The 22,586-nt window shown below is 53.5% G+C and overlaps 6 protein-coding genes across 6 annotated transcripts; 3 read left to right on the top strand and 3 right to left on the bottom strand.

Annotated features, from left to right (window-relative positions):
- Positions 1 to 707: 707 nt before the first annotated feature.
- Positions 708 to 1,025, bottom strand: GLOTRDRAFT_18909 (uncharacterized protein; the record flags this gene model as incomplete). Its single annotated transcript, XM_007872419.1, has 2 exons — positions 708 to 950; positions 999 to 1,025. Coding segments are annotated over 2 exons (270 nt in total), but the record flags the coding sequence as incomplete, so codon positions are not given.
- Positions 1,026 to 5,184: 4,159 nt separating this feature from the next.
- GLOTRDRAFT_112628 (uncharacterized protein) lies at positions 5,185 to 6,217 on the bottom strand. The gene has a single exon (XM_007872565.1). The coding sequence runs from the start codon at positions 6,155 to 6,157 to the stop codon at positions 5,636 to 5,638; it is 522 nt and encodes a 173-aa protein (XP_007870756.1). The 5' UTR covers positions 6,158 to 6,217; the 3' UTR covers positions 5,185 to 5,635.
- Positions 6,218 to 7,569: 1,352 nt separating this feature from the next.
- Positions 7,570 to 8,492, top strand: GLOTRDRAFT_96792 (uncharacterized protein; the record flags this gene model as incomplete). The annotated part of the gene is made up of 4 exons (XM_007872564.1): positions 7,570 to 7,740; positions 7,840 to 8,000; positions 8,118 to 8,229; positions 8,268 to 8,492. 4 exons carry the CDS (start codon positions 7,570 to 7,572, stop codon positions 8,490 to 8,492), a joined length of 669 nt encoding a protein of 222 aa, XP_007870755.1.
- A 1,966-nt stretch (positions 8,493 to 10,458) lies between these two features.
- Positions 10,459 to 12,161, bottom strand: GLOTRDRAFT_81997 (WD40 repeat-like protein). Its single transcript, XM_007872563.1, has 8 exons — positions 12,111 to 12,161; positions 11,959 to 12,056; positions 11,783 to 11,913; positions 11,635 to 11,717; positions 11,308 to 11,562; positions 11,094 to 11,250; positions 10,652 to 10,889; positions 10,459 to 10,596 (listed from the first exon to the last, which is right to left on the bottom strand). Exons 1-8 carry the CDS (start codon positions 12,115 to 12,117, stop codon positions 10,573 to 10,575), a joined length of 993 nt encoding a protein of 330 aa, XP_007870754.1. The 5' UTR covers positions 12,118 to 12,161; the 3' UTR covers positions 10,459 to 10,572.
- A 684-nt stretch (positions 12,162 to 12,845) lies between these two features.
- GLOTRDRAFT_112626 (NAD P-binding protein) lies at positions 12,846 to 14,060 on the top strand. Its single transcript, XM_007872562.1, has 3 exons — positions 12,846 to 13,286; positions 13,346 to 13,780; positions 13,844 to 14,060. Exons 1-3 carry the CDS (start codon positions 12,862 to 12,864, stop codon positions 13,938 to 13,940), a joined length of 957 nt encoding a protein of 318 aa, XP_007870753.1. The 5' UTR covers positions 12,846 to 12,861; the 3' UTR covers positions 13,941 to 14,060.
- A 5,847-nt stretch (positions 14,061 to 19,907) lies between these two features.
- GLOTRDRAFT_141347 (uncharacterized protein) lies at positions 19,908 to 21,513 on the top strand (the record flags this gene model as incomplete). The annotated part of the gene is made up of 2 exons (XM_007872561.1): positions 19,908 to 20,894; positions 20,951 to 21,513. The coding sequence occupies one exon, from the start codon at positions 19,908 to 19,910 to the stop codon at positions 20,859 to 20,861; it is 954 nt and encodes a 317-aa protein (XP_007870752.1). The 3' UTR covers positions 20,862 to 20,894; positions 20,951 to 21,513.
- Between the last annotated feature and the right edge of the window lie 1,073 nt (positions 21,514 to 22,586).

Raw genomic sequence — 22,586 nt, 5'->3', positions numbered from 1 at the left:
GGAATACCGCGTACCTCCGAGTCCGTATGCGACGACCAGTCGGACTCGGCCGAAGGGATGGGACTAAAGGGAACCGGATCTTCCACCTCTCCCATTAGCATACGATCCTGCCAAGACAATACCTTGGAAATGCGTTCGTCCAGCTGCTGGCCCCATATCCGTCCTCGCGATTTGGATTGTGGGACATCTTCGAAGCCTAAGGATTTGCTCCGCAGGGTGGGCGTCCCGGAACTTCGCATTGTCTCTGTTGCGCAACTCGGCAGCGTTACAGACTCGAAGTCTCCCTCAGAGACCGGCGTGGAAGACCCTGAGGAGTGACTATCTTGGGTCTCGTTTCTCACCGAGGCTACTGTCGGGGTTGGAGTCCTTTCCCTCTCGGGTCTGACGGTGCTACACGACTCTGTCTCGCTTCCCAAGTCGTCGGAGACGCCAGCGCAGGAGGGCGGCTCTAGAGGAACGGAACGTAACGGTGAGTTTTCTGATACAATCGTCAGAGCTCATAGACTTACCCTGACTCTTTCCATCCCAGCTCGACTCCGACGGTTCATATTCAATCCCTTCCATTGGAACGGGGATCAGAAGTTCTGGCTCTGATCGGAACGCTGGCTCTGGACACTACAGAATAGAATTCACAGCACGCGCGTCAGAATCCAGGGCACGCTCCGGTAAGCGAACCAACTCACCCTGTGTTCTGCTGGGTAATCGCGCATTCCATGAGAAAAAGCCAGCCAAAAGACAAGAGACTGAACTATGGTCGGATCCCTAGAATCATAATCATGCACGCCGTAAATCAAGGCCCGGGTCCACCCTGCGTAATATAATGGAGTGAGACATCGTCCGAGCGCCGACCATGGAGGAGACTCGCCTTCAGTGAACCTGCCAAACATCCAGTTTACAGTATTAGTCAAGACGAACCAGTGCGACCGCTTATTGAAGCATGTGTCCCAGAGCTGGTTGAACGGTCAGGTCAGTCCAGAGATGATATACTTGCAGCTCACCTTAGCCCATAGACGATGCTCACTCCTGTCGAAGATACCCCTCTCAGATTGTTTCTCAAAGTCCGGAATCTGCTCGATAACTATATAAGCCTGTGACCGGCAGGAGACTCGACTTAGAGCACTTACTGTCTTGCAACGAGCAAACGTTGCAAAGTCTTTCTGCGACAGTATCCACGGCGGCTGGAACGCCACTACAACAGACCGCTCCGCGATATAGGCTGGGTCATGAGGAAGGACGCTGCGCTCTGTCCAGTAGAAATACCTGAACATATTACCGTCCGCATCTTCTGCGGGCATATTGACGAATTGCCAGTCATATAAGTCTAGGAATGCCATGTGCATAATCGTCTGAACGGTCTGCAATGGGACCACCTCAAGCCATCTCTGGATCCTGCAGAAGTTATGATAAATCAAGCAAAGTCTGGGCAGTTGTGGAGATACGTACCCATCCATATTGGAAGCTGCGCCCAGCTGCGGCTTACGATACTTGAACAGTGGACCGGACGGAACAGTCAGGCGCCTCGATACAGTGCGCATGGGATCATGGGATATATTCCGGCGAAGAACTGCGGTGGCGTTCAAATTAGATGATGACCACATGAATTTTAACTACACTCACATGCACGGGCGTGGCACGAGATATAATATTGGAAATCCAGGTGAACCTCTTCCAATAAACGCTCTTGGTGTGGACGAACTGCAAGGGAATTGGAGTGGCTCTTGTGGCCAGGTATTGGTAGTAATTTGGCAGAAGGGCCGATATCGACTTCCGGAAGGACGGCGTCCTCCATGTATCGATAGAGGCTCCTCGTGTCTTGAGCCGAGGTGGCGCGCTCCCTCGCAAGGCATAATAGAATGTCCATGGGATGAGGGTGCGATGAACTTGATGGATTACATTTCGGAGGAAGAAGGCTTTATATACTTGTGTGGCAAAATGCAGTGCTTGGACCGGTGCCACAAATGGGCCACGAGGACGCGCGTATTGATCCATTGTACTGTCGCGTTTTCCATTCGGTACCTGTAACCCTGATTATGAGGTTGCTCGGAAGAGAACACTGCGTCGAAGACACAGCTGGGATGGCGACTATGCCCGCCGTCCGGTAAAAGTGTGGCAAATTGACAAACAAAGTTGTATCTTGGACTGCGAAGTGCACTCATGAGGAGAGTCAAGCCTGCGCTAATCGAACGCTTCCTCTCCGCGGTACGACTTGGCTTTTGCGGGAAGACGCAGGCAGAGTTCTTGGTGCACCAGGGATTCGGGCCCGTCCCGTACAGGGTACCGATCAGGCTCTGGGATATTCACCGAGAGCAGGCCGAGTATGTAAAGCAGGAACATTCATGATTCTAGGGTTGAATGTGCACCCATGCAGCAGAGCTGCTGTACCTTAGCCGTCGTAGTCGCCTTTTCAACACAAACGTCCTTGAACAATATTTAAAAGCCAGCCCGAGATTTCAGGTGGACCCGAAATTTTGCGCAGGGCCAATGGGACATCCCGAGGTGACCAGAACCGTCCGCACTCCCAGCAGCAACATCAGACAGAGATGGACATTTCATGCTCTTGATCTTCTGTTACATATTTTCATGGACGTATACGAGACAATGCCTGGAAGTCCCAAGGTTCATAACCGAGCTCATGTGAGGCGATACGTTTTCCAGCACACTTGGATCGTGGAAGGCTCCAACGCGAGAAGTGACACTCCAGTATGGAATTCATGAGTCCGACTACGATGACAACTTGAACTATCAGGGTTTATAGCGGCAGGAGGGCAAGAGAGAAGAATTGCTACGGCTTGAAGGAGAGGTGTTTGACCAGATAAGGAGGAGGTGCGGATAGCATTGTGCTTGTAATGGAACAAGAACAGACGCCACACAATCTCCCGTGTGACCATCCCACTCGTCACGCCTCCCTGCACGCCACACACAAAAGGCCATGAACGTTGCATGAACACCTGGGTGCAGCCTCCGGTGTCGAGGCATTCTCTCCTTCATGCGAGCGGGTAACCAGAGTATCAGCTCCTCATGTGGGCGGTCTTACCGGACACCACTTATGTCTGCACACAATGAATAACCCAAGAAAAGAAAATTTGGTACTACTGTAGTAGCTCATGCCGAAGACCTAACCATAGGGCCGGACGAGAATCTGTTGGTGAAGCACAGGTGAGCGAATCTCCCTCCCCTGCTGCATCCTGATCGGATCCGCACTCTGCAAAGACTACCGTCCGAGTCGCTATCGTGCCGCTTACGTTGTTGAGTGAACGCAAATAACGGAATAATGTCGACACTCAAAGCAGTTTACGGTCCGGCGAACGCTCGAAGAAGACTTAGGATGGACAGTTTGTCGTGGCGCGGCACGGTTTAATAAAACACCAACCAACCCTAAGTACTTGACCATCATCGAGGTTGTTCGGGCATTCCAGTCCGATACTTGTTCCCGAGCGGGCACGTCTTCGAGATAGGAAACCGAGGGTATGCCAGCCAGTTGGACTCGGCGATCGGATGAACGTCCCTGGAATAGGCACGGGATTTTTGGGCCGGCAGAGGTCAGGCTCCCGCAAGTCACGGTAATCGGTCACCGGCAGATAGAGTGCAGTAATGCCACCGACAGAGAACCTGGGGTAGTGGTCTTCAGAAGGACGGATTGCTGTGAATGATTCCATATGCAGAAGTTATTAATAGAGGAAGGCTCGGGCACGCACCAGCGGGTGATGGTGGCGCGGAAAAGAACTCCAAGCCACGAGTTTCTGAGACATCACAACTTGACCGTGTACCCCGACGAACCACAGAACATGTCACTTTGGAAGCTTCTGAGGACAAGTCGAATACTGTACAGCAAGCTCGTGTTCGCCACAGAACGTGGTCCTCGTACAGGCTGTCCTGTCGCGTGTTTCACTTGAGGGAAGCACAATTGTTAACCATCGTGAGGAAGGATGAAGGCAAATGGCCGAATCAGATAAGCATGTCAGAGGGGGGCAAATATAGCTCTTGGTAGTTTGCCTATCGCGGAAATCCTGCGCTACGACCTTGGTAAAGCGAAGGACGAGAAACGAAAAGTCCCGAAATGGCAGAGGGTAACAGATTCGGGAGTGCAAGTCCGGAGTTCCTACTACTTCAGAGTCACAGTGATCACAGGCCGTTCCCCGACAGAAGACCCGGCCCGCCGCGGGTAATAGCACCAAGTATCTCTGTAACAGTCCGGTCACCCAACGATTTGAGACTCGAAGTATGTCCAAAGTATTCACACACCGTACCAGTGGGATTCGGGGACTGGTTGTGCAACTACCGAAAATGTGAAAATTTCCCAGAAGTTGCTCGGAACGGGAGTCAATGGCAAGTGCGCCTTTTCGTCAGACCAGACGGGGCAGGAGTTCACTTGTAACAGCTGTGGAACGACCGCAGCACCTGAACATCAGTATCCCTCCAGTCCTCGCGGGGGCTAGTACTGGACTCGAGTTACTTCAATCTTAATCAGGCCAGGTGGTGACGTGATGTCGGGGAGGAGGCGGGATGGCTACCACGCAGCGGGGCAAATACGCGCCCATAACGCGTGACGTCACGCGTCTAATTAGCTGGGCGGGCGCGCCGCGAGTCCTAGGCCCTGTCCTGCACGAGAAGACCGTGTCGCACTATTGGAGTAGCAGAAGCTTTCTCCCTCAGTTGCCTGAGCAGGAAGGGCACGACTTTGGGTCGACCTCTGGATTGAGTTGATTGTAGTGTTCCTGGCGCTTGTGGACCATGCGACCGTGACCTAGACCGCAAGGGCGCTTAGTGTTCTGAAGAGTCGGGTCGATCTTTCCCTTCGAGTCGATATTACTGCTGGAGATTGCATATCCCGAGTTCTCGAATATAGTTCATTTGCAGTGCACTGTGCTATGCGACCCCGCCGGTGCTCGGGCTTTCCTCTACGGGATCGAGAGTTCTGGCAGTGACTCGCACGGGCTGGGTTATTCCTGGCAGAATGTGCCCACGGATCCAGATGAACGCAGCCACCAGTTGCAAGGAGATTCACATGCCAGCGTCGATCGCGTCGACGTCGCCCGACACAGCAAAGGCGAATGAAGCCATAGAAAGATTGCAGTGCGAGACGAAACGCGTCGAGCGGGGAGCACGTATGGCGCAAAGCACACGGATATCATTCGTAACGTAATCCATAAAATACATGATAACATTACATTCGTTCCTCGTCGTCGTCAACATCGTCGCCGTCCAGTGTCGTAACGTACATTTCGCCCTCCCGTTGTCCTAAAGTAGCTACTGTCCGACTGCTAGTCCTCTGGTGCAGCGTACTTGAGGAAAGAAAGAGTCTTGAACAGATGAATGCATAGAGTCGAATGGAGTGGAGGGGGATAGGGTGATCGACATCCGTGCGTCTCCCGAGACGTATTACGCTCTCCTCCCCGTTTGACCCGGAGCGGAGTTTGCATGGGCATGGGTATACAGAGATATCGAGAGCGACTGCGCGCCCCCGACAACCCGCGAGTCCGTCTGATTTATCCTCCTAATATCCTCCGTCCCCAACGCCCAGGAGGGCCCGAGCGCGTTGAGTACGACTTTGGTGTGGTGCGGTCACTGCCGTTGAGTGTACCATTTCCGGGTTGTGTGCATCCTGCGATATGGTCGTCGACCAAGCCGACTGGCCCTATGTGCGCGGGCGGGGATAAACGTAGTCGGCGTACGCGGTATGAGGGAGGGGAGCGTGGGCGGGATATGTCTTGGAGTGGGTATGTGCGTGGGTCGGACGATGCTGAGGGTGCGCATGAGTGTGATGAGGAACTGAGGCGGGGGAGTAGTAGGAGGCCAAGGCCGGGGGCGTGTTGATGATATTGACGTGCGGGGTTGCCAGTGGTGAGAGGGTCATATTAGGGTTTCCCCCGTACCCATGGGCGTGCCCGCGGCCGTCTGACATGTAGGATCGGTGAGAGTGGTGGGAGTGATGAGAGTGATTAGAGTGGCCCGACGACGAGGACGAAAATGATGCGTTGGAAGGCGCGGGCGACGGGGAGGTGACCGGGTAGGTATAGAGACCAAGGCCCTGAGGTTGAGGAGGCAAGTTCGTGGCCGTCATCTGCGGCGTCGCGGTTGGCTCGCCCGGAAGAGGAACTGTGCCCATGATGGGGGAGAAGAGGGGGTTGACAGAAGGGTCGTACTTCTTTGCTTGCATTGTAGCTAGTGTGCGCTGCGCGGTGCTGGTGTTGGTGGTGGGTGATAGAGGCGTTGCTTGGACGTGAGGCGGAATCGAGTGCCATTATATAGGCAAGAGGCTACAGCCATGATTGTAGCGGAAAGCAGGTGGCTGTCACTACAGCGATCCGGATCGAGCCAGGAGAGCTGGAAAGGAGCGTGACTGTGAGATAACTGCGCATAGCCCGTAAAGTGTACTTCTAGATGGAACTCAAGCTGTACACTGGGCGCTTATGGGCGCTAAGTGTCTGATTCTGACGCTGTAACCTGCCATTTCTAGGGAGAGATGTCTTGTTCCACTCCGGCGATAACTGTTGAAGCGCTCACCATTGACACGTTACGACAACGTATACGTGGTAAATCCATATGTGGGACACGAAAGTACCAGTCACGTCGACTTGAACTGAGGTGTAAGCTTGACTGGGTCGGGCGCCTAACGGAAGTGCCCACTGCCTCTGACTCGCGTTGAATGGAAACGGCTCCGTTAGGGCACCGCCTCCGCCCGACGTTCTCATCCTCCTCGTGCAGTCGGACCTTGACCTTCCCCTCGCCTGAAGAATCACAGTTTGCCCCTCCTACGCACTTCAGCTTGTAGGACGGACAAACTGCTTCCGAGATGAAGCGCGATGTCTAAAACCTTGCATAGTGCTGGGCCCGAGATGCCAACACTACTGATGACGGTGGCTCATGGCGTCCGCGCCGGAGGAGTCTTGAGCTTGAACTGCTGCGCTAGTTCATCCCGTTGCCACACTAGTCCTGTCAGAGGCCGTATGCCTTTGAATACAGGCTGGGGGATATCCCGCAAATGTCCGCAGTAACAACGGGAACGGCTTCATCTACCTGATAATTCTCTAGGCATCATGAGCTAATGTCAGATTCACCGACGTTTCCTATCTGCGGTCATGGACCTGCGCAGCTTGTAGGTACTGCGGGATGGACATGGTATGTGTGCCATGGCCGCCTGAGCATCTCGCTGCGCTATATTTGCTACAAGGGCGGATGAATGCGGACTTGCATCTACATAACCCTCCTTGTCGGCGCGGCCAGATAAGCTTCTCCCGAGGTGCTACAGGAATTCCCTTTTCAGGTTGATTCTGTCTGTCCAGTCATCGCAGAGTGGTTACTCATGCCGGGGATTGGGTTTTCACAATGTCCTGGCTCCACCCGTGCGCTATGTCGAAGCGGCTCGGCCCGTCCATACGGCCATTCCGACGCGGTATCAATACGGATGCCGCGAGTGATCAAGCAGGCGTAGGTCCTGCGGATACGGTCGCTGTGAATGTATCTGCCGTGTACTGAAAAGTCCCGGGATGCCGCCGCCCCCGGTCCCCGAAGCGCCTTCCAATCACCCGTCGTATCGTATACTTTCACACCTCCATCGCTCTGTACTCCATGGCAGACGATACGGTCGAGATAAAGCTCATATTTGATCTTCGGACGCAAGACAAGGGCGGCGTTCTTGTCGTTCGGTTGTCTCGGGATGGACGAGCTCCAAGATCCAAGCCGTGCACTGCACGCACCTCATCTCATCCAGCCGCTATCAAGGCATTGTCTGACCCCGTGGTACGTCCCTGATCTCCGACCTGTTCTTTATTGAGAACTGACTCACAGCAATCCCCACTTAAGTTATGAAGATACACGCTGTACTCTTGAAGATGTCAGCCGGTGCGGGACGCCTTGCCGCGGACCGTCAACTTGGTTCAGGAGCAGCAGATCCAGCACGCCTGCTCGGCGTGTTTACTCGGACCCCATGTGGCCGGCCATCAGATCAATATATGGACCCACAAATCGCAATCTATGGCAGAAAATCGGCCACTCCATAGGTTAGCTTTTCCTGAACGGGAACCCCGACCCAGGTATTGAGATCCGTCCTCTCCTTTATCCAAGCCGATCGTACGCGCGCCGCTGAGTTCTTGTTTCATGGGGTTTGGCTTCGTCAGATCTCGGGTGTCTCGCACTGTAGCTACTAGCGGTGCTGAGGCTGCGTTCTTCGCGGAAGAAGGGTCGCTTGCGCGCTCGAAGGCTGCTATCGAACTACTTCAAGTTCATCAAGTATGTACGGGGTTCTCCTTTTCACTCACCCCTCCGAGGCTTATCCGATGCGCGCTGGCTTCACGTACGAGGATGATTCATCTCATGCATCAGCCGTCACCGTTCGGGGCAACCCGCTTTCTCTGGCGGTGGAGTATTCGAAAGGGAACTCCCGGTATGATTATCCAGTTGAGCGTACAGTCTGCCAGGCCCGGACGCAGGGCAACCGGGGCATTCACGGGTCGATAACGGCATCTTTCAAGATCGATACTTTAGCGTACTAGGGTGGAGTCCGGAGGTCGTCGTATCAAGTCGTGCCTGGCGTACACTCTGATGAATACACTGTGAGCCAGTCCGGGCTTCGGAAGTCCCATGGTTAGGTCTAAGTATGTGATCCGCACCGACGTGGACTCGGAGCTCACTACTGGCAGTTCGAGTGCCATACCCGGACTGAGTTAGGCCATCTTCGGCAAATGTGCGGCCTGAGCCGGTTGCTTTCCCGTGAGTCGGTGGAACGAATGCTTCAGCGCTTTAGCCCCTCACCAGAAAGATGACGGCAAGAGCTACAAGTTGGCCACGACAAGGATCTTGTAGCCTGGCCATGTCTTGCGTCGCCACGTCAAGAGCCTTCAGAAGACCCCGCGGCCCCACAATATCTGAGATACTGTTAACTGTGGCGGGAACTACCTTTGGGAGTGTGGAAGCCTTGTGCTCTACCCGACGGAGTGAGAGGTTATTGACAATGCCAGCGGGAACAGCGACAGAATGCTGTGGACCACATGACGACCCGCGTTCCTTAGATCCTGAAGGTTAGGTCGCACTGGCAACCCTGCAGAGATGTGTTGCAGTTCAGTCGGAAAATAATCCGCTTCAGTGGGTAAAAGGCTATGCCTTATTGAGCAACGAGGACAGGATGAGGAGTACTGTACCAGCCGGGCGGGAGCTACGACAGCTCTGCAACTGTTTACCTACACGATACGCTTGAGTGGAGCGCCAATGTGAAAGTCCCGATAGGTAGGGAGCTTCACGGATCACGATGCCCTCCCGTGTCGGAGGACCACGCCGATACCTTCTTCAACCGCTTCAAGTAGCTTAAATTGTCTTGAGCAACTTACCAACTGACAGCGTGAGTGATGCGTGACCTTTATCAGTGTCGGTCAGAGCCCCAGCGCCTGAGTGTGGGCGGCCTTCAGATGGGCTTTACGGTATCGTGCACCAGCTCCGCCCATAATTCAGCGGCGCTCCGCATGCTGACCAGTCCTGCAAGGGTATGCTGCAACCGCAGAGTCGGCGTTGATTTCATGCAAATTTCGATCGCCCCTAGGAAAATGTGAACTAAAAAGACAACGTTGGGACTCCAGCTGGCCACAAGACTTTGTCGGGGAATTCTCCCAACTGTGTGAGTTTCTACAATTCAATACGATCAGTTGACTAGAATCACACAGCGTGCCATCAACCCGACCTAAGGGAGCACGTTGTTGCAGGCTTTACGACTCCCGGGTGCAAGATGGGCAATTGATTTAACGGGGAACGCCAGGTACGTAGCGCAAGAATGCGGAGGTTGGATATCCTGCCTTCCGTTGGGATGCCATGTATTGATGCGGGTCATGAGCGTTCCTTTCGCGATCAGCATCTTTGTCCCCACAGCCCACCATGGGCTGATAGATGACTGACGGGCTATACCGGGGCAGTCATTTATATTTTTACTCACCTTCGCATCAAAGCCAAAACGAATGGTGGTAGGGCCAGAAGGCCGAACTCCGCGGATGGAGGTTTATGGGTTGCTGTGCCCCCGGATTGACGCTGGTTTCATCCAACCTTCAACCCAAATTCGACCATACCATAGTTTTGGAGGCCCTTGAATCGCGCCGCAACGACGCCTCGGTCTCGGTTAGCAGGGTTCATCATGATTGCTCACCAATGCCGTAGAATTATTTGTTATCCAAGAGGAGATATGCATCGATAGCGCACAGGGACTACGACATCGTGAACCAGATTTCCTCCGCTGGCCATAGATCAAGTTCGTACCCGCTTTAGGGCATATGACCGCCCACGGGCGCCTGCAACAGCGCCTGTGGCCAAGTCGGATATGGGGTATACTCCAAGCATTACTTACATTGACACTTCTCAAGGAAGGTCTCCAGTCCGCTGCCCGACAATACTTCGTTTCCCCGTGACTATGCAGAGGATTCCCATACGCTCGAGCTCCCCGCCATGTCGATAGTGCTCGTCATCAGAGAAAGTTGAACAGCGCACAGTCACATGGTCATTTCAGAAAAATAACGTACGCACTATGTGACGTGCCAGAGCAGGTCCTAGAATACACCACAAGAAAACATTCTTACAAGGACCAAGAGTAGCCGCTCAGCTCTCCGCCCACCCTTTCGGCTAAACCAAGTCATTAGTTCGTCAATGAAGGTCTCAATGCGATCGATAAACTCACTTTAACTTCGTCCCCAAGAGGCCGAATGTAGATACTGCGCTTATCCGCCGTCTTGGCGCCCTCTTCCCCATCGTCCCAGTTGTAGCTGACCGCCACCGCGAGCCGCGAGCCGTCGCAGTTGAATGCCACCGACGGGATCGCCGAGTGATATTTCGGGAACTGGCGCATGCGCTTCTTGAGCTTGTGATCCCATATCGAGACGGTGCCGTCTGAGCCTGCGGATGCGAAAGTGTTGTATCTGCGTGATGAATGGTATCAGCGGGGCTGCGACCGGGACTGAGAGAATCCGGGGGAATAAATGAATAGAGGGCATGGAAAGTCAACATCAAAAACTTGCGCATCATGATCAACAGGTCGCAGGGCAGTAGACAGCGCCAATCACGTGTCAGAGTAACGACCGCTGGCAAGAGCAGGGACCTGACAAAGACAGAGCTTCACTCACATGGGATGGAATGCAAGGGAATTGACGGGCCAAACGTGATCCACATCGTCGATTGTCTGACGATGGCACTTGAAGGCGTACTTTTTCTCCTGTACCTCAGGGCTCGGGTCGAAATACTCGACGGCTATGCGTCCTTCGACGGACGCCGTCGCATATCCTATGCACAATGCGAAAATTACGCGAGGAACAAGGAATACCGTTTAGTAAGGCATACCTTGTCCATCGATCATACATGCCAGTGCCCGCGTCATGTATTTGAGGCTGCTCTCCCGTGTCTGTGTGGGCTCGGACATCTTGCGTACGTCGTAAATGTGAAATAATCTGCTGGCCATGGCCACCACGAGAGTGTTGTTGACCAGGTCCATCAGGTAGACACGCTCGGGGACGTCATACGAGCCGCTCTGGGGTGTCGAGGCACGCGGATCCCAGAAGCGTAGTGTGCGGTCCCATGAGCCAGTAATGAGGCTGTCTGGGCGATGCGTTCATGGAAAACTGAGTACGTTGCAGACAGGGAGGAGCCGGCTAAAGAATGATGACTTACTGGTATCCTTTGACCAGTTCATGCTCGAGACAGCATTCGAATGCTGCCCAAGTGATAAGGCTTTCTCGCTCTCAAGATCCAGCCTGAGCGAGCGGTCCAACGTTTAGTCCGTGATCATACAAGATATAACACAAGTAACCGTACGTACTGCTTCACCGACGTGTCCAAACCACCGCTATACCCATGGCCAGCGTCTGCGAAACAGCATGTAAGGACAGCAGCCCTGTGATCAAATTTGCATCGTTGTTCATTTTTGACAGTATCATAGAAGCGAACCGTCTATAAAACATAAGACCATGTCGATTTCGCCACTCATAGACGTACCGTGTCCCAAGATGTCGCCAGTAAATGGTCGGGGTTCGAAGGGGAGAATTTGACGCAGGATATGCTGTCGAACGGCGGCGAAGACAGTTCGTATTGCTCTAGGTAAGGATACATTAGCGTGGAAACCAAGTCTGGAGAACAAAGGACAGCACCTGGCATGGCTTATCGTGAATGGGCTGTCGGTAATTGGCGACCGATGAAAGGGAACTGGCGGGGTCCAGGACGCGGTTGTTACGCGTAAGGCGTGCAATGTGACTGTGACGCTGCACCGCTCTTCCCAAAATGGCGTATGTCGAAATTCATGACTGCCCGCGAGGGCCGCGACTTACACTTCCATGGCAAGCAAATGGTCAGGAGCACTAGGGTTCCTCCTCTGCCGATAGCATATGGTCAAACGGCAGCATCCTTTGCTTCTTTATTATCCCTTGAATTCTCTGATCCTTGGACTAGTGCGTGACCTTCTGCATCAGGTTGGATGTAAGTACTTAGTTTGTACGTCTGCCACTTTACCAGACTCGAAAGGACGTTCACAGATCTCCACATCTAATTCAGAATGTATTTGATGCTTCGAATACGACTTCATGAGGTTCCCGACGATGGAGGATATGGCATTGCCCTTCCACGAGCTTCCGCAAACTCAATGTCACAGATTTTGCTAGTGATAATTGACCGAGCTTGTCAATGGCAAGGTTTTGGATACGAAGCTGCTTACTATCCCTGAATAGCTTGAGAAGGCAGATGACAGGAAATTGCAAACCCGAAGCATCTCAGCAGCCCGAACAGCTGATTAACTTGGTCGAGTCTATTGACGTCACCGGCACCTCTAGACAAAGCCTCGCTGCAAGGTATCCGCCAGTTATCTACCCATCTTCCGGGTGCATCGTCTCAGCAGTGTCCCCCACGATGTCCAGCGGTCGCGCGAAAACGATACTGATCACCTCCGCCTCCGGGCGCACCTCGCTGCATGTCATTGCTGCCTTACTGTCCCGCCTTCCCTCCCTTTCCCCCGCTCCGTCCATACGCCTACTCGTCCACTCCGAATCATCTGTAAAGACCGTCACAGAATCATTAGCATCCCTTCCATTCGGATCCTCATCATTCGTAGCATCCTTCGTTGTCGCAGACTATCTTGATTACTCCTCCTTGCCCCCAGCATTCAAGAATGTCGACATCATCTTCTACAATGGCCCGGCGTTCCACCCAAACGAGACAGCCATGGGCATCAACGCAGTAAACGCAGCGAAGGAGACTGGAGTAAAGCACTTCGTTTACTGCAGTGTCTTGCATCCGTATCTGTCAAAGCTGCTGAACCACAAAGCTAAGCTCGGGTGCGTCTCATGAATGGCCCTTGTCCTATACAACGAACTTACTAGTACACGGCGCCCAGAGTAGAAGAGTACTTGACTGAATCTTCCCTACCCTATACGATCCTCCAGCCCACTTCCCTCATGCAAAACTTTCCTCTCCCCAGGCTCCTAGATTCTCCCCCATCGGCACCTGTCTTGCTGGACTGCCCCTACTCCCCTACCACCCTCCAGGGCTTCCTCTACCTGCCGGATCTCGCCGAAATCGCGGCGAACATCCTGCTCGACCCCGAGCCTCACGTCTTCGCGTCCTACCCCTTGGTGGGCGAGAACATCTCTCTGCACTCCGTCGCGGACGTCATTAAAGAAGAGACAGCTAGACCGGTGCAGTGCCTCACATTAGACAGGGAGCAAGCGAAGAAGGAGTGGGGCGAGAAGGGGGCGAGGATGTACGGGGAGGCCCTGAGGGAGTGGTCGGCAGAGGCATGGGAACGGATGGTGTGGTATTACGACAAACGGTGTGTGTCTGAAGCTGAAGGTTATAATGTTCCTCTGCTGACTGTACTTATTCCCATCCACAGCGGTATCCCAGGGAATAGTAACATCACCCGCTGGCTCCTCGGCCGCGAACCGACGACATGGAGAATGTGGCTGAAGAGTCTGCAGTCGGGGTCGTGATCGAAGAGCAACCATTTTCTTGAGTTGACAGTTGAAAGTGTAAGACAATACTCCTCCTGTGTAAAATCCTGACGCGTCTTGGATAATTTGTTGGATCTGTCTTGATGCGCCTAGTGCGACCACCACTGCGCTTTAGAATAACACGATGCCGTTTTTCCTTGGACCAAAGCTCACATTGAATCAAGTTCGCCATTTGGAAACTGTGGTGAGTCGCGACGCAGCCCCAGGACATAATCGCTTGGGGGCCGGAACGCGCGACACCACTACTTCTCGTTACCGGTCGAGATTCACAGCAGCGCATCTCTGGGACACTCTGCAGTTCTTGCGATGTCAGGATCTGTTTTCGGGATTCCAATAGCACATACACACGGTCTCGCGCGTCAAACACAGTTGGTCAATCGTCGATGGACACAGGTATAGCGGCGTGATGTCGTTGATGGCCTGCTTCACACGGAGGACCGTTCGTCGGGATCAGAGCCCTGTTTTCCGGGGTGATTCCGCTCTGTAGGTGAGTAATACTGATCATATCAGCTACCCAGTATTGCTAGGTTTGCAACTGCGTTGATGGACTTGGGTAGATCATGACTGCGCCCCCAGGGCAAGATGCTCACCGGGGGGCATCAAGTCATCTATCCATGAAGACCTTCTAATCACAGAGTCTTGAACTGTAGTGCTTGTCTAAGGTGGGTTCATTAACTGCGTCAATGACACGAAGACGCTGGAAGTCAAATGGATCGCAGTGCAACGGACTGCCATACGTGACCGCAGTCGAGCGAACAACGAACCGCTCGGTTCCCAGGGAGCCTCTGACAGGTCTCCATGCCATCGCCTTGATCGTCAGGGAACGTGGTGCCCGATGTGGAACGTGTGACGACGGCCACGACGAAGTTGTGGGGAAATCGTGCGGGGGACGAACCGCTCAGCGTGTCAGTTCACCCTCGGTCATCATTTGAAATGAAGCTCCTACTTGGGTATATCTCCCCAGGCCCCAGGAAGTACCAAATGGAGGGTGGTGGGCTGTCCAACCAACATTGCATGACGAAGGAGAAGAGAGATTGCCGCGAAGTTATCGCCACTCGGCCTCCTGTCTGTCCATCCCAATCGTGCTTCAAGTCATAAGCCTGGCAAAGAGAAGGCGCACGGCAGGGTCCAGACCTCTGAGCGGCGCAAGGCCACTGACAACTGAAGCAGAAGTTGATTAGACATAAAAGTGTGCTGGTTTCAAATTCTCCTACGATACAGAGGTGCTTTCCGGCCACAGCAATGGGCAGGAGTGCGCGTAACACCGTTGTCATCGGGGAACTGATCTCAAGTTCAAGTACTTGAGCCTGGGAGAGATTATCAAGCCAGCCAGTCGCGTCCTAGCACGTTCAAGTATGTGGAACTGCTTTAGAGCGTTCGATTGGGATATCATGCAGCGTGGTGATAGGCTGAGTTCGCGCTGATGGACGCAAGATGAACGCGTGCAAGGGTATAAGTTGCATTTAGCCTTCCAATACCTCCGGATGACTTCAGAGCGAAGATAGAAGACACGAAGGCTAAATGCGTCACAGGGCCTAGATACTTTGCAACTTCGCGCTCGACATAGCGGGAAACCGTAGATCAGGACGCCACTCCGCGCGCAGAGCGGATCAACAACGTGACGTCGTCTTAATTAATTTCGGCAGATTAATTGTCAGCGACGAGCTGGATTTGCCAGTTCCAAGAACTGCACAAACTGGTCTTGGTAGGAGACGTGGTCAGGGATGGGCTAGGTATGAGAGCACGCTCTTGCATTTATGGAACTATTGATGCCTTTTACGACGATGGAGCGAGCGACGAACCTGCACATTGCGAGAGAAGAGTGGCATCGTGGCTTTTCAGCAATGCAAACCGGGCTGGAGATACGATGGGAAGAGAACGCGACGAGCATGCGGAGATCGTTAATTCCGGGGACTTGAGTCTTGAGTAGCTTAACTGCGACATGAAAAGCATCTGTATGTTAGGCGAGAGCCAACACCGGGTCTGAAGACCTTGCAGGACTTATTGGGGCCTACAGACGAGCGGCGCGGCGTCTTCAATCACGTCGCATGCTAGAGATCGTCTTCGAGACCAAGGTTGCTTTACAATTTTCATGCGAGCAGACCCTATGATTTGAAGCTGTATCGTCTGTACCCGAACGCCACAGAACTTGAATGAAACCTTCAACATCAAGAGGACCAGTAGTAACGTAGCAGGATGCTCGTCCACCTGGTGCAGACGTGGTAATGGATGACGAACAGAGCAATAACGAGCACAAGACATCATATGGGTGATGGGTGCAAATATACCCTAACCCAAGTGGGCAGGTCCGCATCGACGTCAGGTCTTAATGTCGGTCGAATCCACGGGTTTAGCAACGTTTGAACCAGTTCAGTGGCTTGAGATGGTTACGACTTGACCACTGCGGCTACCCGTTGCTGTGGAAGTGATGCTGAACGTTAGGTCGCAGCGTCCGGGGAGAAAGGATGTGCCTCGCATAAAGGTCTACCGAAATATATACCCGTCTCGTAGTCATCCTATCCTACGCATAGGGGTGATAATTCCGGAGATGGCAGTCGAGCGTAGAGATATTTTCGTGCTCCAGCGGTGGCGGTATTCAGGTAGAACGCCATAAAAACACGATCGTATTGAGCCCCAAAACGACGGAGCAGAGCAAGTCACATCCATTTAAGCTTTCGGGCGGGCGGGCGTCCTCAAATACACTGACCATTCATTTCCGCAAAGCGAACCAGCATGGGACGTTTGAGTGGGTAAGATAGAATCCCACCTCTGTTCTTGGGTCTTAATTTCGGCGGAACTGTCAAGAGTGGACCAGACAACTGAAGCACTTAACGAGTGAGAGGTGATTTCCAGATGTTCGAGGAAGAATGTATAGTCCTCGGGAGTGAATTCACCAGGCGGAGTCTTCACAGCAGCATGGTTGAGCTGGTTCACTTATGTCTCAGTCATCAGAAAGGACTTAGTATCCCGACGCCTGCAAGGTAGACCAGCAACAGACTATTCCAAGAGGATCAGATAAGATACGCGACTACCTGGGCTGCGCTCGCGCAAACGGCGCAGCACGATGCCCGTGTAGACGGACGATGTGCCAATATTAACGGCTCTCGAATATCGTTCGATCGTAATTCTTGAAGTCGAGTCCTCATCTGCCAGAGTTCCGGGACGAGCTGGCCTTTCACTACCTGAGAACGGAGGAGGTGCGGGGGTGGGGTAGGGTCACTGCACCGAGGGCAGAAGCTGTTACTCTGTTTGGAGGGTGTGCCAGCCAAAATAGGGCCACTGCACCAATGCTTTGAGTCTACAGAAAGAACGCATATTCTGAGGGTTTCGGTAGGATCCCGAGGTATACCGCACAGTTCGCCTGCGCTACAGACCGGTAGACAATCTATTCCAATATTTGGAGCTTCAATGCCCCATAAGTAACGAAGTTCACCGCGTACCCGAGAGCAGCGTAAGGTTAGCTGACCGAGACAAAGTTCAGCGGTCAGGTCCACGAGGCCCCAAAGACGAGCACCGCAGCTCCCCGACGCAGCCGGCCCAGCGAGAAACCAAGCGAGGAATCCCATCCAAGGTAAATCAGATAAGGCACGATACACTCGCGCTTCGCGGCGTCATACGGGGCATGTATATTAGGCTGTGCCAATAGTACCCCCGACCTGAGCATCTTCTCAGCCGATCGTAATCCCCCTCGAACCAAGGGTCGGTGTTTCATCTCCCAGAGTAAGGGGACGAGCTCACTCTGCGCGGGGGTGGGGCAGGGATAGCGCGAGCCGGTGGCAGAAGGCGCAGCATGTCTGAGGATCGTATCAAGAGGGTGATGGTGGCGGTAAGCGGATGGAGAGCCTAAGTGTATTGTGGTCTCGTCAGGACCAGCGCGGGCGCGCATGAGCTTGAAATGCTGCATAGCGTTGGTTCCTAGCACCGGTATGCAGTGTACTGGCGTACTAGGGTAGCTGCTGATCCGCGCTCGGCTCCTATTCAGAAATTTAGTTCCTTACCAGGATCCGGGCGTTCGTGGCTTGCAGCTCCGAAACTTACATAGGGGTTTTTAGTTTGCGATAGGATTGAACCTTCCGTATGACGCAGCTGCCTGTGAGCGCTTGGTGTTCGTCATTATCCCGAACGCGCCTAACACTGTTATGCAAACGCCCTTCGCACATACTGCGTCCGTGTGTCGGACTGCGAGCGGACCCGAGCGAGTGCCTTGCAAGCGGGAGTGAGGGGACGCGGAGATGGAACAGGAGATAAGATGGGAAGGAGGGATGCCACCGGTCCAGTTAATTTCGGAGAATTAGGGCACGATGCACAGCTACTAGCTGTATCCTGGGGTTGGATTCCTATGTTGTTTCTGAGAGTCAGCTTGGAATAGGACTTCGTAATCAAGGAGAGGATAAGATATGTCGGGAGGCGAACAGCGCTAGCGCGAGGGACTCTGTCGAAACAATGAGATGCGATAATGTACCCCGAGACGGTATAGACGAGCGCCAGACGAGCTTATAACTAGGACGGACAGGATACTATTGATAGCATAGCATCCAAAGTCAAAGTCAAGGTTCGGAAGGAGACCACCACCGTCCCGTTTCCGTCACATCAACCACTCAGAAGGAGGTTCCCGCAACGGCAGAAAGCTAGTGTGACATCGAGGGAACGCGAGATATGGGGTGGCGAGATCTGGGCCCTCCCGAGTTCTATGACCGTGGAATATCGCTTTGATGTGATTGTGAACTGTTGCACTTGGACTTGATAGCATGTTGAACCGCAGCGGAATGGAACATCCTACGTGTCATTAATTCCTAATTCATTGCGGGAACCTTGGGAGGGCGCAAGAATAGCGTCGAATGGGTGTTGTCGAAACTTGAACATATCTGCCATGCCAAAGTTCATTTGGGATGATGGGAAGTTTGAATGTAGCTGACGTAGTGCGTTGCTAGGCCACCGGGGGTTGCAGAAACCGTAGAGCTGAGAACAAGTTGGTTCCTATTCCGAGATGCACACGATCGTTGCGGGTTACACTTCAGGACAAAAGTTGATTGTTCAACTGCTACGACAACGGCCTGGATCTCGGCACCATCGCGATCGTCCGCAACAGGACAAAAGACAGAGGGGAATAATGGGGGAATAATGGAAGGGACGCCTACAGAGCTACGACGGCGACGGAGAGATGGGTCCGTGTTGTATTCGCGGACAATAGCACGCGGGCGGGACGAGCTGGTTCGCGGGGAGGTTCGGTGCCGACGCTGGTTCATTACCCCCGATTCGTCGTCATATCACGTGAAGTTGCTCTGATCGCGCTTTTGGAAGCTGTGCGCCAAGAGAAGAGGGGCCGCCTCGACATGCCAACCGAACAAGAAAAACCAACTGCAGCTCGCCCCCTGAACCACTCCGACCTCCTCCACTATTTGAACTCCCGCCAGAATCTGCATTCCTCCTTTCCAACTCCTTTCCAACTCATCGCCGCAAGACCCTTGGACGCGTGCCGACACGACCATAGCATCCCGCCCGTGTAACTGACAACGACGCGATCGACGACAGTCAATCAAGCAACGCAGACGTCGACATCTCGACTCCCAACAAAGGAACGCTATATATCAGTGTCACACAGCTTAGAGCTTTGCTTGGGCGCAGTGACAATAGTCGTGACCGTATCGCCTCAGCACCGGTGAGTTTCACGGATGAACCCCAGATCGTCCCCCTATAATACGCGTCCCATCTGACGATCCCGCTCCCAACTACCGTCTACTCACTTTGGGAATTCCTGTAGCGCCTGTCAGCACTGCACTCTTCCCTTTCTCGGTTACATACCCCAAGCCTTCGGTCTACGTATAAATGGACTTTGCCCGGAAACAACTGGCATCATAGCAACACCCAGATCGTCAGCCACCGTCAGCCACCTCACTACAAGTATCGGTATCCTGTATTCCTAGACCCCCAGTACCTGCCACCACCATGCCCACTCTGCTCGCCGCGCGCCGAGTCCACTTCGACTCGACGCAGAACCTCATCCACCCGCTCTCGCCCACCTCATCCCTCTCCTCCCTTGACACCGATGGCCCGGAGACGCCCCCGTCCCCGCAACCCGCCTTCCTCCCGCCCGTCTCACCGCACTACCTTTCCCACCTCCGCCCGAAGACCTTCCGCAAGCCGCCCCCGAGTCCCTTGTATACTTTCTCGCCGGGCTCCAATTCGTCCAACTCATCCTATGGTGACCCCGTGCCCGTGCCCGTCCAGCCACCCATGGCCGTGCACCCGCTGCTTGCCGCGCCGGACGCGCACCGGCCGTTCCTCGAGATCCTCGACTACGACCTCTCGTTCCCGTTCGACCCCACGTCGCTCTCGGTGCTCACAAGGTCTGGACGCCTACCCCTGCCACACGACGTCCTCATCAAGCCCGCGACCTCGCCTTCCGTCACGCACCTCACGATTTCGCTGCGCAATTTCCGCTGCCCGTCGACGTGGACCGTCCACGTCACGCCGAGCACCGCAACGGCTGCCCCCGGCGGCGGCGAGTACGGCCGCGCGCCGGAGCTCGTGCCGTTCGTCACCGTCGCGGACGTCCTCGCGCACCTGTACACGCACCTCCGCACGCCCGTGAGCAAGCTCGAGTACGACATGCTCGAGGACGGGATGAAGCGGCGCGTCGGCGAGAGCTTCCATCGCCGGTACACCCGCTACGCGCCCCAGCCCGAGCGCGCGAGGCGCGGAAGCGTCAGTGGACGTGCGCCGAGCCGCACCACCAGGGACGGCGCGCGGCAGCGCAGTGCCAGTCTCAGCGCAGTTGATCCGCGTTACGAAGAAGAGAGGCGCAAGGGTGTCAAGCGCGTCGATTGGCTCCAGGGCCGCACCATGTTCGGTGGACTGAAGTGGGAACGGGGTGACACCTGGATCTTGTGCCCCCGGTAATTAACGCAACTCCAATGCGTTTGTATCATATACGTGAGTCATGTTCTTTACTGGGGGCGCGAGACCGTTGGCTCAATAAATTATTACAGCCGTCGAGATGCAAAGGAAAAGCAGTAAACCAAGCAAGTATTATTATCAACCCAAGCAAGAACACGGCCCTATCCTACCGCACCCTCGTAATCCGTCTTCAATGTGCACAGTCCCTCCGCCCAGCATAACACAAAAGCATCGAATTCCAGCATCACAGCAAGTAATTGTACTACCCCTACATCAGCATAACAGCAACCCTTATATGTCTTATCATTATCCGCTATCGACCTCGCACGGCATACGCTCCCCCCAGATCATTCGCCGCCTCTTCGTGGTCTGCGTGCATCGGGGCGTTGTAAATTATCCTTCCGTTATTCTGGTCCGTTTATTCATATGCATTATTATTGCCTAGATAGTTCGTGGACTATTCCCTATTCTATGGTTGTTCTTTCGGTTCTTTCGGCTTGTACGATAGAGTTGGTACCGAGATGGACGGTTTACGATGACTTCAGAGTATGATTACGACTACGATCACGATTACGAATTTCACTTCAGGATTCTAGTGGTATATACGAATGTGATGATCACAATGTACGACCTGGGATGATTAGAATAATTATCCGGTGTACAATGAGCCTCGGGATCTAGGTTGACAGGGCCTGAAGTCAAGGCACTCGTTGAAGTGCTTTCGACACTTGTAGTTAGTGCATTAGACACCAGAATGTAGTGTCTTCGACACTTGCTGGTAGTGCCTTGAATACTGGACTGTAGTGCCTTTATCACTTCAAGTTGTAGGTAGTGCCTTGGACACTCGGCAGTAGTGTCTAAGATTGTGTCTTCGCCACTTGTGGATAGTGCCTCAGACACTGCACAGTAGTGTCTCCGACACTTGTGGGTACTGCCTCAGACACTCTAACGCAGTCCTTTCGACACTTGTATGTAGTGCCCTTGGACGCCGCAACGTAGTGTCTGCGACGCTGGTGTGTGCCATGCACTCTTGTATATAGTGCCCTAGACACTTGTAAGTAGTGCTTCAGACACTCGTCGAAAATGAAAAACACATATACTCACCAGGACGTGCCTAGAGCAATCGTAGGTCAAACAGAAAGTGCAATCCTCCCTACAAAGTTAAGGACGCGAGTCGCTATAAATGGAAGGTCGAGGCACTGTGCGGTAACCCCGCAGCGTCGCGAGGGTACTTCGTCTGAAGTCGGGGCGACTCGCTTCGGAATGGGAGTCCTAAGGCGGTGAGGAGGTTGTGTACTCACTGCAAGTCCTTAGTTGTACACCGGTAAAACCACCTCCCATGATCACGAGAAGTTTAATGGTTGTGTATATCAGTACACATGTAGTTTTGATTTTTTCAAACTGAACCCCAAAGTATAATACCAAGTAAAGGCTTTGTGTATAGATTGGCCCTTATCTGGACTCAAAGTGCCACAATGTCATCTATCGGCGCCATGGAATGACTGCATTATGAGACAGAACACAATAAATTTTCCAAGTTGCATTACAGAGTGAAGACAACTAGAAAGGCATACATCATCACAAGTCTAAAATATTGTCCGTGGCCGGGATTGAACCTCGAGCTCAAACCACCACATCTGAAGTAACCCATCACACTAACCGCTGCACTAGCGACATACTGGAAATATTCAATGCTGAGATAATATGATAGTCGGGCGACCGTCTGGG

The sequence above is a fragment of the Gloeophyllum trabeum genome (genome assembly GCF_000344685.1).
Source record: "Gloeophyllum trabeum ATCC 11539 unplaced genomic scaffold GLOTRscaffold_00018, whole genome shotgun sequence".
Lineage (NCBI taxonomy): Eukaryota > Fungi > Basidiomycota > Agaricomycetes > Gloeophyllales > Gloeophyllaceae > Gloeophyllum > Gloeophyllum trabeum.
The sequence above is the reverse complement of the archived record's forward strand: the minus strand, read 5'-3'. Positions and strand labels throughout refer to the sequence as shown.

Bases quoted from the DNA above. Each gene is read 5' to 3' on its own strand.
- GLOTRDRAFT_112626 (XM_007872562.1), top strand. From the start codon at position 12,862: ATGTCCAGCGGTCGCGCGAAAACGATACTGATCACCTCCGCCTCCGGG. The intron at 13,287-13,345 runs GTGCGTCTCATG...CACGGCGCCCAG, and splicing joins AACCACAAAGCTAAGCTCGG to AGTAGAAGAGTACTTGACTG. The intron at 13,781-13,843 runs GTGTGTGTCTGA...TCCCATCCACAG, and splicing joins GTGTGGTATTACGACAAACG to CGGTATCCCAGGGAATAGTA.
- GLOTRDRAFT_112628 (XM_007872565.1), bottom strand. From the start codon at position 6,157: ATGCAAGCAAAGAAGTACGACCCTTCTGTCAACCCCCTCTTCTCCCCC.
- GLOTRDRAFT_81997 (XM_007872563.1), bottom strand. The intron at 10,890-11,093 runs GTGAGTGAAGCT...TTCATCACGCAG, and splicing joins TCCCTTGCATTCCATCCCAT to ATACAACACTTTCGCATCCG. The intron at 10,597-10,651 runs GTGAGTTTATCG...GACTTGGTTTAG, and splicing joins CTCTTGGGGACGAAGTTAAA to CCGAAAGGGTGGGCGGAGAG.